Here is a 12,296-nt window from a genome sequence, read left to right as displayed (position 1 = left end):
AAGGGGGACAGGGTGGGGAGGGGGAGGGGTGCCTGCGCCCGCACAGGGGACCCAGGTGAGGAGCCGAGGGTAGGGATGCTCCGGACAAGACAGGAAAGACGCAAAACCAGAGAGAGAGCGAATGACGAGTTAAAAAATAATAACAGCCCGTGCAGGGGGAGGGAGAATTTAAAGGCGGCCCCAGAGAGGTTTATGGTGGGCAGGGCTGTTAAATTAAATGCAGAGAGCGGCAGCCACCTTATCTGCAGAAAGAGGGGAGCAATGAATCTTCCGTTTGGAAATGCAAGTGCCATAAAATACCGCAAGAAAGATGTGCAGCCCAGCTGGGCCGGACTAGCTCAGGAGACAGGGCCTGGCCCTCCAGCTTCAGAGGGCACGCGGGGTGGGGCGGGGGGCTGCTGTGCTCTGGGGGGGCCCGGTGAGGCTGCAGAACCACTTCCTCACCCGCCACCCACCCCCAGCCCTGGATCCAGCTCCTTCAAGCGTGCCCGCTGGGGACCAAGCCTGCCCAGCCCCGTGCTCAGCAGGAGTCGGGCGGGCGCGCTCCTAATGCATCAGGATGGCTATTAAGAGGCTCTGAGCCGCCACTCCGCTGGACTCATTTCCCCAAATCTCTGCAGCCAGCCCATTACTGGCGATTAATTACCCATCTCCGGAGGCAGGCAAGGGTCCAGCCCGGCCAAGGTCAGCCGGTTCAAAGGCTCCGCTGCCCAACCTCCCACATCCAAGCTCTCCATTCAGCGCTGGGGATTCCCAACAGGAGCAGGGGAACGCAGCGGGGGCAGGGCCCTGACCCTCGGCTGAGACGGGCCCCCCACAGAGGCCTGACCCTCCCCCAGCACTCGGGCAGCCCTCCAGCACCTTCACCTCGCCGACCTCCTCGGCTGCCCGAGATACACAGCACTGGCAGAGCCCAGGCAGGGTTTCTCCTGGCAGGAACCCCACCCCTGCTCTGCTGCCTCTCCCCAACCGGGCAGGAGGGCTGACTACCGCAAGCTCCCCCCAAGATGGACAGCATCGTTCCTCCCACCCAGTCCCCTCCTCCCCACCCTCCCAGGGAACCTCAGGTCAGCCGGGGCTGGGTGAGGTGAAGTTTCTGCCCTGAATTCCCTTTCCAACCATCACCCGCGAAAGCTGTTCCCTCAGCATCCCTGGGGACACTGGTGGCTGCATTCTTGTGCTGCCAGGACCTGGGGAAGTGGGCCTCCGGCATGAGGGCCGGGGTGGGTGGGAGGGGGACACTGAACCTGCTGGGATGCCAGGCGCCCTGCCTGCATCAGGCAGGGAACACACGGGAAAGGGCCGCCCTCCTCTTGTTCCCATGTGCCCCTGTGGGACGTGCACGTGGCCACAGCATCGGCGGGACAGGAGCTCGAGCGAACCCACAGGCGTGAGGACAAAGGCTTTCCAAGTTCTGCTTGTCTGCAGACTGACGGGTGTTCAAAACGGGGACATAGCACGTGAAGTTTTAAAACGAAGGCTCTTTTTTAACGGCCAGAGAGTCTGAACTACCTGCATCAGGCTCACGTGAACAGCCTGGTGAAAATGCAGATTCCTGAGCTCTGCCCGAGACTGGCTGAATCAGAACTGCTGGGGCAGGGCCCTAGGAACCTGCACTTCAAGCCAGACTCCCCCTCGCCAGGACTCTTAAGTCTGTCCGCAGTGAGAATCAGTGGCCTAAGCAGTGCTACCCAATAGAACGTTCTGCAACGATGCAGGTGTTTACTGCCTGCTCTGTCCAGCATGGGGCCACTAACCACATGTGGCTCTGAGCAACTGAAGTGGGACAGAGGGAGTGAATTTTTCATTTTATGTCATTTGTGTGAATTTCCATTTACATAGCCATGTGCAGCTAGAGCTGACTGCGCTGAGCTGGAGCTGCCATACCTCCCATCTGGACAAAAGTTCTGCCTGGACACAAGGCCCCGGGGAGGAGGAATGTGCCCCCTCCTTTTGTGAGGCTCCCTCTTGTCTACTGTAATGTTGGGAACATGCAGGGTGGGGCGGGGGGACTGGCACATGAGATGCTTGACCTACAAGACTTGGGAGGGGACAAGCCAGCGCCAGCCCTGCCCCAGGAGCAAACGCCTCCTCTTTCTGCTTCCTGGTCATCTCTGGGCTCTGGTGACCACAGCCAGGGTCACCTGGCTGATAGAAGGTCCCCGGCTTGGTGAACAGCTGGTGAGACGGGAATCCCCCTCTGCCCCCAGTTCTGGGCACGGGGAGGCTGACCTAGAAACCACAGCTCTCAGGCACTCGTGCCCTCTGGCTTCTGGTCAGGCTCAACCAATGGGAAGCACTGAAAGTAGACGGGGGCGGGGGTGGGGAGTGAGAGGCGGGGGTACTTATCCCCCGTTTCCTCCCCGCCGTGGCATCATGGATGGGGCCCTTCCTGGCCGTGTCCTACCAGGGGGCCTCCTCTCCTCCACAGCCCCAGGAAGGCCCCTCTCCCGCTTGTCCTTCAGGCTGGGGACGGGCACTGTCTACTCCCCTGGTGCCCCACTATCCCACCTGGGCTCTGCCCACACTGCAGTAACAAGCCCCTTGATTTCAAGCATCCAGGTGAATTCTGCTTCCTGCTGGGAGCTTCTCCACGCGCAGGGGACACAGCGGGTGGAGCTGAGGTCAGGGTCAAGGCCGTGGACTTACCTCCTGCTCCGAGAGGCCATCGATGATCTCGGACACCTCGTGCTCACTGCGGGCGGCTGACATGGAGAGCCCGCTGCCCCGCTGGCCCACCCTGCTGGAGACCAAAGGGACACGCTCAGGACCGGCCCCTCGGCAGCCAGGGACACGCGGCCGGCACAGCAGCACAGACCCGAGCCCGCAGGTTCCCCAGAGGCGGCGGTGTGGCAGTGAGGAGGGGCCAGGCCTCACACCCACACAGACAGCCCTGAGCCCAGGGGTCCAAGGGAGGGCATGGAGCCCCCAGACTCACCCAGCAATGCCAGAACCCTTTTTCTCTCCTAAGATGCCCACCAAAGACCAGATCCCCATACAAATCCCAGCCTGCCTCTTCGGACCTGTCCCTCAATGTCCTCCCCTGTACCACGGGAATGAGGTGGCACGTGGCTCCCAGGACTGGAGAGGCATTCGGTGAGATACGCACCGTGAGTGTCCAGTAAAGGGTGAAATCCAGCATCCCTGCTCACGGCCCACCACCTTATCTGTATGGCAACAGATGTCACAGCTGCATGTCACCGAGCACCTACTCTGCGCTGGGCACTCCTACGCAGGATCCCACCCTGTCCTCACAGCCACCACCTGAGACCAGCATCCTTCTCCTTTGATCCACACCAGGGATCTCAAACTCAGCTGCCTTCAGGGGCCGCATAAATGAACGAAGCTGGGAGGTACCAGCCTGTGGCCCACCGGAAGGAGAACTCACTCCACCAAAATGGATTTAAGCTTCTTTCAATTAAGTATTAAGGCCGGGCAGGCACCAAGTGACACATCCAAGGGCTTGATGCGGCCCCCGGGCTGCCAGTTTGAGATGCTGCTGTGCTTTCTGTTTCACGCCGGCCAGGGCGCCTCTGCAGACAGTGCCTCGAGCTGACCCAGGCCCTGGGAGTCAGGAAAGGAGGAGGGAGGGGGGAGGGGGAGGGAGGGAAAGGGGGGAGGGGGAGGGGAGGGGGAGAGGAGGGGAGGGGGAGGGGAGGGGAAAGGGGGGAGAGGGGGGAGGGGAGGGGGGGAGGGGAGGGGAGGGAGGGGAGGGGGAGGGGAGGAGGGGGAGGGGAGGAGGGGAGGGGAGGAGGGGAGGGGAGGGGAAAGGGGGGAGGAGGGGGGAGGGGAGGGGAGGGGAGGGAGGGGGAGGGGGATGGGATGGGGAGGGAGGGGAGGGGGAGGGGAGGAGGGGGAGGGAGAGGGGATGGGGATGGGAGGGGAGGGGGGAGGGGAGGAGGGGGAGGGGAGGAGGGGGAGGGGAGGAGGGGGAGGGTGAGGGGGAGGAGGGGGAGGGGAGGAGGGGGAGGGGAGGGGAGGGGGAGGGAGGGGAGGGGGAGGGGAGGGGGAGGGGAGGGGAGGTGGGAGGGGGAGGGGAGGGGGAGGGGAGGGGAGGGAGGGGAGAGGGGAGGGGAGGGGAGGGAGGGAGGGGAGGGAGGGAGGGGGAGGGGGGGGGGTGGGGAGGGAGGGGGAGGGAGGGAGGGGGAGGGGAGGGGGTTGGGGAGGGAGGGGGAGGGGACGGGGATGGGGGCCCCCCCCCCCACCGGGCCACCCCCCTGCCGCTCACCTCTGCATGCGCTCCTGCAGCTCCCGCTGCTTGCGGATCTCGGGGAACTGCTTCTCGTAGTACTCGCGCACCTTGCTCTCCTTGGCCCGCCGCCGGGGGTTGTTCTCAATGCGCTCCACCTTCTTCTCCCAGGCCTCCATGAGCTGGTCATAGCGCTGGCAGAACTTCTGCTCCTGCGGGGGTGGGGGGGCCCTGCGGCAGCCGTTCCTCCCGCATCCGACACCCAGCCCCTCCCCGGCTCCCCGCTCTGCCGTGTGCCCGGGCACACGTGGGCAGACACGCGATCACACGCGGGCACGTAGGCAGACACGTGATCACGCAGAGACCTGAGCAGACCCAGGCAGACCCGGGTCCCTGAAGAAAACCCACAGGCTGCCCTAAGGACCCGGCCGCCTCGCTCCCTGGGGAATGGGCCACCCCCTGCCGGCCTCCCTCCAGAAAGGCCTCGTGCTTCCAGCCACATGTGGCTGTGGAGTTTAAATAAGGTAAAATTAAGTGACATTTAAATTCAGGTCTCTGGTCCCTATGCCACATTTCTAATGCTAGTAGCTATGTGAGGCCAGGGCTACCACCCATAGTGGGCAGTGCACACAGACCATTTCATTCATTGTCAGTTGCGTCAGACAGGGCAGCTCTGGGGCGTCCATCAGGCCCGGGACAGCCGCGTGGAAAGCATTCTCTTTCTGAATAGTTCCTCATCCCCCGGCCTCAGGCCAGCCATGCTCCCCACACCCAAGGACTGGGTGTGAAGACTCAAGCTGCCGCCCATCCAAGACAAGGAAGTCCCTCTCCAAGTCTAACCACAGTGCTTCCTGCTGTATGTCCTTCCTTAGAGAAAAGACCCCGGCCCGGCCCAGAGTGTAGCTGCCTGGCTTCTGAGTCTCCAAGGTGACCCAGACCTCAAGCAGGCAGGGAGCATCTGGCTGCCCGTGAGACCCAATCTCCCCGTCTCTAACAGCTGCCATGGACAGATGGCATGGTCTGGGAGTCTCGCTTGAACGCCTCCCCAACACTTCAGCATAATCACAAAACCCGTCTCTGGTCCTCGTGCCCAGGCACCACCCCCCATCCTGAATTTCAGCTTCTGACCAAGGCAGCTTGTGACCTTGGTCCTCAACAAACCCAGCGGCGTGATGGTCCCCAAGTGGCCGTCAGGCCAGCTTTGAGGAGGAGCAGAACTTGACCTCCAGCTCCCGGGGGGTCCCCAGGTATGTGGGCTGCCCCAAGAACCCTTGGGAGGTCAAGTTCAAGTAGCAGACAATAGCCACACATGTTCGTGGCAAGGTGCCGAGAACAGCACCCCTGAGGGTGAGAACCGGCGCGAAGGAAACCCAGCCCAGCCCACCATCAGAGTAGGGGACCCTCCCCACGCTCTCAGCCCTGCCAGAGAGGCCTCGATCTGATGGGCGAGAGCGAGAAAACATGTCAGATGGGGTAAAGGTGAGAACATGTTCACCCAAAACCAGCAGAGGAAAAGAATGCAGTTACCCGTGAAGATAGGCAAGAAACCCGCAGGGCCACCAACCAGCTGCCCAGTGGAGGGGCGAGCAGGGAGGCCAGCAAGACGCCCCAGCCCTGCCTGGGGCCCTCGTGGAGCAAGGGACAGGAACAGCCGTGCAGGCACCCGCAGCCACACTGCCCAGCCCCAAGCACCACACGCAAAGACGTGAGTAGCTCCTGAGGACTGTCCAGGATGAGGAAGTCCCCCTCCACATCTAACCACAGTGCCACCTGCTGTGGCCTGTGCACTGGAGGTGCTCTCCGTCCACTGAGGGCAGAGGGCACGGGGCGCCTCAGGACAGAGCACGGCAGTGGCTGCGGCCCTTCTCTGGGGCAGCAATGACCCTGCCAGGGGGTTTCCACATAGCGGCCCCGCTGGCCAGGGAAGGAAGCAGGTCACACACTCACATACACACATGCACACACTCACATATAACACATGCACACTCCCTTACACATACATGCACTCACATGGACAAATACATACACTTACATTCTCACACTCACACCCACACACTCACTCATAAACTCACATACACACATTCTCACAGTCACACTCACACCTCAGAGGCTGGAGCACTGCTAAGCTAGTCTGCCGGGTGCCAGGAGCAAGAATCTGCAGAGGAAAAGGAGGATGGCCCCTGCGACCACAGTCTGTGTGTGTTATGAAAACAGGTCACTCTCAGTGGGAATTCTTCTTCGTAGCATCATCATCACCATCAGCATCAGCATTGCCGCTGACACTAGCTAAGTGCCACTGTGTCACATGCCAGGCACAGAGCTGAGTCCTTCCCGCGACTGACTCTCCCAAACAACAAAAGGCCATGACCGCCATCCCCTCTGTAGAGGCAGGAGTTCAGAGCTCAGGGCCATCAGCCCGGGATCACACAATTAGGGACGGGAGGTCAGGATCCTTCCTGATGGTTGTTCTGATAAAGTCCAGTGCGTCTACTTTTCCTTTTGCTTCTCATGCTTTTGGTGTCACACCCAAGATCCGCTGCCCAGTCCAGGGTCATGAAGATTCACCCCTATGGGTTGGTTTTCTTTTAGGAATTGTATGGCTTTAGCTCTTGCATTTAGGTCTTGGATTCATTTCGAGTTACTGTTTGTGTTAATTCTGTGAGGTGGGATCCAACTCCATTCCTGTGAGTGTGGCAGTCCTATTGTCCCAGCACCATTTGTTGAAAGAGACGGTCCTGTCTCATTGAATGGACATGGCCACCTGTCAAAAATCCAGCAGCCAGAGATGTGAGGGCTTGTTTCCGGCCTCTCTATTCTGTTCCATTGGTCTCCATATCTGTCCTTAGGCTAGAACCATGCTGTTTTGATTATTGTAGCTTTGTGAGATGTTTTGAAATCAGGAAGTGACTCTTCCAACCTGGTTGTTCTTTTTCAAGATTGTTTTGTCTCTTTGGGGTCCCCATGAATTTTAGAGTCAGCTTGCGGCTGACGGTTCTGAGCACCCACTGCAGTCTGGACGTTGCTGTGAGCACACTGCTTGCAGCCTTTCACTCAGTGGCCTGATGAGGTGCATGTTACTATAATCCCCACCAAACAGAACAGGAACCTGAGAGCAGGAATTAAATGATTTGCCCCGGTCACTGAGCAGGGCCAGGATTTGAACCCCTCCTACCCTGCCAGGTGTGTCAGGATGGAGCTCTACACTTAGGGAAACGATGAGAGATGGGGTGACCAGGAGGTACCCCCAAAACTGAGGAAGACAGCCTCAGGCCAACGAACAGGGTGCAAGGAGGGAAGTGTTAGGGAGGTGGCTGGAGCCGGCTGGCCAGGGGAACTGGCCTCTGTGGTCACCTGGTGACCCGGCGTCCTCCAGACCTCCAGGGAGCCTGCAGCCTCATGCAAAGGCCTTCTGCTGGGCTCAGCGGCCCAGGCACCACAGACTCGGAGAATGCTCCCCTGCTGGCTGTCCTGCGTGTTCAGCGATGCGTGACGGTGACGAGGTGGAACTCTCCCAGCCCCTGTCCTGCTGCCTGTAACTCAGCCTGCAGAAGCAAGTCACGGATGCCAGGGCAGGTCAGGAAAAAGCCCAGAAGTGAAAAATAAGAGGTGCAAGGGATATGAGAGGAGTGAGCAAAACTTTAGCCGTCTCTAAAAAAGAAGTAGATAAAAAAGGAGAGTGGGGAGAAGCCAGGAGAAAGAGAAAAGGCAGATTATGCTGAAAATATGCCAGTGCCCACTGTAGTAGGTTCAATGGTGACACCCCCCCAAAAGATGTGCCCGCATCCTAACCCCCAGGTTAGGGGGTTTGAATCTTCAAATGTGACCTTATTTGAAAAAAGGTGTTTTCAGATGCCATTAAGGATCTTGAGATGAGGTCATCCTGGATTAGGGTGACCTCTAGATCCAGTGACAGGCGTCCGTGTGAGAGAAGAGAGGGGAAAGGCCAGTTGAGGATGTAGGCAGAGATGGGAGTCATGTGGCCACAGCTAGGAACTGTCTGGGGCCACCAGGAGCTGGAAGAGGCAGGGAGGAGCTTCCCCTAGCACCTCTGGAGGGAGCACAGCCCTGCCCCCATCTTGATCTTGAACTTCTGGCGTCTAGAGCCAGAAGTGAGAGGATACATTTCTATTGTTTTAAGGCACCTAGTTTGTAGTCATTAGTTACAGCGGCCCCAGGAAATGAATACACCCACCGTCCAGGCTGAGCTCAACCCCTGACTAACCCATCCTGCCAGGCCATCAGTCACACACACTACCCCCGCCAGGCACTGCGCTAACTCTTCCTGAAGCCCCACCATGACCCCATTTCACAGATGAGGAAAAGCAAGGCTTAGGGCAAGACGGCTGTCCCAAGATCACTCACAGCGGGTATGGTGGGTAGGGTTTGAATCTGCGCATCTCAGCCTTACAGTGCCCCCGCTTATACCCCCTTCCCCCAACACCACACACACACACACACACACACACACACACACACACACACACACACACACAATCTGGCTTCAGGGGGCGTGGGGCGGGCAAGCTCAGCTTCCCGGGGAGGACAGGGCAGGCCTGGTGGAGGCTCCTGTTGGGGTTGGGTGCCCCTCTGGGGAAGAGCCTCAGCTCTCTGGGCAGAGCAGGAGTGTAGGGCAGCGTGGGTCCCAGGAACCTCTGAGGAGTGAGGGCCCTACAGAAGGGAAGGTGACTGACGTGGGGAGGGGGGCGGGCGGGGAGCATGCAGATCTGAGGGGGCCCGTCTTGGCCAAGCGCCCTCCCAGTCCTTGCTGATGACGATGCATGGGGCTTTGGGCTCATTTATATAAGAACAAGAATGAGATCATTCCAGACGCCCTCCCATCGTAGCTTCTGTGGTTTAGGAATTCGTTTTCACATGGGCCTCTCTTAAGATGGGCTCAGCTTGGCCACAAAGCGAACCCAGAATTTCTTAGAAGACTCTCCAGTTCCTTTATCTTTAAATAAGCCCATTTCCCCTCCATCCCCTCAAGGGACCCCTCCACAGGGAGCCCTGGGAGATTTCTGAACAACTTACACCCACCCAACTCCACCCCCCAGCAGCCACTGGGATCCTTTTAAAATGTAAATCAGATCTCCTTCTTCCAGCCCCAAAGGAACCCCAACCCTGGGCAGGACTACAGGGGAAAAGCTGTGCATCAGGAAAAACTGTGAATCGTTAGGTGCGATAAAGAGAGAATTTCCTTCCTCCAGGAAGTGTTCCGGGTGAGGGCCTGGGTGTCTGCACCTACGTTCTAACAGCTCAACACAAAAACATTCATACACACACACACACACACACACACACACACACACACACACACAAAGCGAATATAAAAGAAATGTTAACCACGATGGATTCTAGATAGCGGGCTTATAGGTGTTCACTGTTACTCTTCTGTCAGATTTCCTGTATCACTGTCAAATTTTCCGAATAACTAAAAATTCTTAAAGGTTTTGTATTCTTTATTAAGAATACATTAAGAATAAGTGTCCAACTGTATTTAGAGTAAAATCTAGACATTCCATTTCCAGGTGACCTGGCGCCCAGGATTTTCGACCACAGCCCCCCACGCATGCCCTGTACTTCAGGCTTGCCTGCTACATGCTGTCCTGTGCTACCTCCCAGGCCGGTTCCTGCCTCAAGGCCTCTGCACTTGCTGAGCCCTCTCCTTGACACTCACACCCTCAGATATTCACACGTGTGGTCATTTCTGGTCATTCCTCTCTCAGTACTGTGGTCTGGTATCCAGGCTGTCCCCGACCCCATCCCTCTGCAGGGCACTTATCACTGCGTCTCCTCCACTCAGGCGCACAGCAGGTGCTCAGTAAATATTTCTTAACTCGATGAATGAGATGGGATGCCCCGTTTCATGAACCCCATCTATCCAGCCAGGCGCCTCTGGTCACCATCCAGTCAATCTGGGAGTCTGAGGAGGTTGGAAAGAAAAGGGAAGCCCACCACTTCTCACCCCGTGGGGCCCTGGGGTCTAGGGTGCCGCCCAACCAGCTTCCCAGTCGCCCAGCATCTGGGCCAGAAATGTATCCCTTCTCCAAGGGCCCAGTCGAGGTCTAAGGCCAGAGCAGGGTGGGTTCAGAAACTGGTTCAGAGGGACCGAGGCCCTCGAGTGGTGAAATCAGAGCTTTTGTGAGGTGGTCTGAGAAAGAGCAGCTCTCTCTCTGGCTCTAAAAGACTCAAACCTGCTGTAGCAATTCAGGTCCCAAAGGAAAACCAGCTTGTCAATGTACTAATATGCAGACTTGAAGAAAAAAGGCATAGAAATGAAGGTGCAACCTGATCAAACCACTCCTGAACTCCATATCAGCTACACAAATTCCTTTACTGTTTAAGCCCATCTGAGCCAGTGCTTCTTCCTCTCACAGCTGAAAGAATACTAATGGGTAACTCCCTCTCCATCACTCAGTGAATCAGTGACGTAAACGCCCACCCTAAACCACAACTAAAGGTGTTCTTTCACATGTGCTCCCCCTGCCTTGGGCATGCCTCCCAGCTGAGACGGCAGAGTGTGCGGTGGGTTGAAGGAGTCCGTACCACTTTCTAAGCAAGGGGGGCCTCACTGCTTCTCTAGGCCTGGATTTTCCTGAGCCCGGAATGGGCACAGCGGGCTGGGCAAAGCTCATTTCTCAGGGAGCCCCCTGCAGTCACCGCCACCCAGCACACAGCCCACCCCAGTCTTCCACCTCTGCCAACAAACTTCTCTCTTTCTGCCTAAAATAGCCACAGTAGGGCCTCCGACAAGGAACCAATTTTCCCGGCCAACATTTTGCTTTCTCCCCTTCCAGGCTGGAAAAGGAGGGGCACAGTTCCCAGCCTCCCCACCCACTCACACCCCAGCTTCCCTGAGGCAGCCGAGCCCTGAGCCCCCAGCTTCACGGAAGCAGCTGCTGTCCTTTCCCATTTCTCTCACTGCCCTTGGCTTTTCTTGACACCCTGGACACGCAGGAATGAGCTGCAGAACCCAGGGATCCCGGTGGGTGTGGCCCGAGTGGCCTGGACGGTCTCGGCTCTCAAGGAAGCCTGGTCCGTGGAGGGGAGGAGGCAGCAGAAGAGATTCCAGGGGTGGGGGACGCGGTGGTGACTTACCCATTGTTTCCGGGCGTGATTCCTCCTCTTGAAGTACAAGATTAACTTTTTCCGCATCGCCTGGTTTCTAAGGAGGATGGAAACGGCCAACCGGGCAGGTCAGAAATGCGGGCTTTCAGGAATTCTGTCCCGTGCTGAAGTTTGCCCCTACTTGCCCCTATTGGCTCCCGGTGAGCTAAGACACATCCGTAGCCCCCCAGGGTGAGCCACGAACTGCCCATGTGTGCCCTTCCCCCGTCACGTACAAGGTGTCCCCACGCACACCTAGGCTGAGCGTGGTCTGCAGGAAAGAAGGTTCCGAAGCGGGGCGAGGTCTTGTGGCTTCCTGCCCTCCCCGGAGCTGCCATCACCCTACACGCACCCAGCCTCTCCTCTCCCGTCAGCCACACCCGCCACGGGAAACCGGCCACAGAGAAACTGCCACAGCCTTAGAAACGCAGGCCGGGGAGACCAAGCCCCCGAGACCTGCAGCTGCACAGAGGCAGGGTCTTGGGGTCTGGCCTCTGCGACCCCAAGCCACCTCCAACCAAGCCCCTGCCCTGCCCCCTTGGGGAGGGGGTGCCATGGACAAGCCAGCGACAGGCTGGTGGGAGCCAGCGCAGCAGGAAGCCCAGGAAGCACCCGAGGGGTCTCATGCCTCAGTTCAGGGAAGCCAGACCCCTCTCGCCATCAAAGCCCTCAACCAAGGAGGCCACACACAGCACTGGGGGCTCAGAGGGCAGCGGGCGCTTCCCCGGGGAGATGCGGGCTGTTCAGAGAGAAAGAGAGGCAGGCACAGGAGAGAGACACCAGACCAGGAATGAGGGAGAAGGAACGAGAGCAGAAAGACAGACAGACAGAGCCCCAGAGGAGGGCAGGGAGACAGAGGGAGAGGGAGCGACGGAGAGGTGGATGAGATCAGATCCCAAATGAGGACAGAGGGAGAGGGGCCTGGGGCCTGGCAGAGAGCGAGATGGAGACAGAGACAGAGACAGAGACAGAGACAGAGAGAGACAGAGGGGAGCAGGCC

At 58.6% G+C, this 12,296-nt stretch overlaps 1 protein-coding gene across 4 annotated transcripts in view; it reads right to left on the bottom strand.

The window, feature by feature from the left end:
* The window catches only part of NCOR2 (nuclear receptor corepressor 2), a gene marked incomplete at its 5' end in the record, with an annotated part of 153,266 nt that overhangs the window by 93,234 nt on the left and 47,736 nt on the right, over positions 1-12,296 (bottom strand). For 2 of the 4 annotated variants that reach the window (XM_079718205.1, XM_079718207.1), the window contains 3 exons: positions 2,650-2,743; positions 4,229-4,401; positions 11,288-11,354. In XM_079718205.1, the coding sequence (XP_079574331.1) occupies positions 2,650-2,743; positions 4,229-4,401; positions 11,288-11,354 (334 nt within the window). The remainder of the gene's footprint in view (positions 1-2,649; positions 2,744-4,228; positions 4,402-11,287; positions 11,355-12,296) is intronic. The other 2 variants (XM_079718206.1, XM_079718208.1) reach the window with 1 other exon arrangement.

This window comes from Hyperoodon ampullatus, assembly GCF_949752795.1.
Source record: "Hyperoodon ampullatus genome assembly, chromosome: 13".
Lineage (NCBI taxonomy): Eukaryota > Metazoa > Chordata > Mammalia > Artiodactyla > Ziphiidae > Hyperoodon > Hyperoodon ampullatus.
Note: the sequence above shows the minus strand (reverse complement) of the source record. Positions and strands in the feature narration are given on the sequence as shown.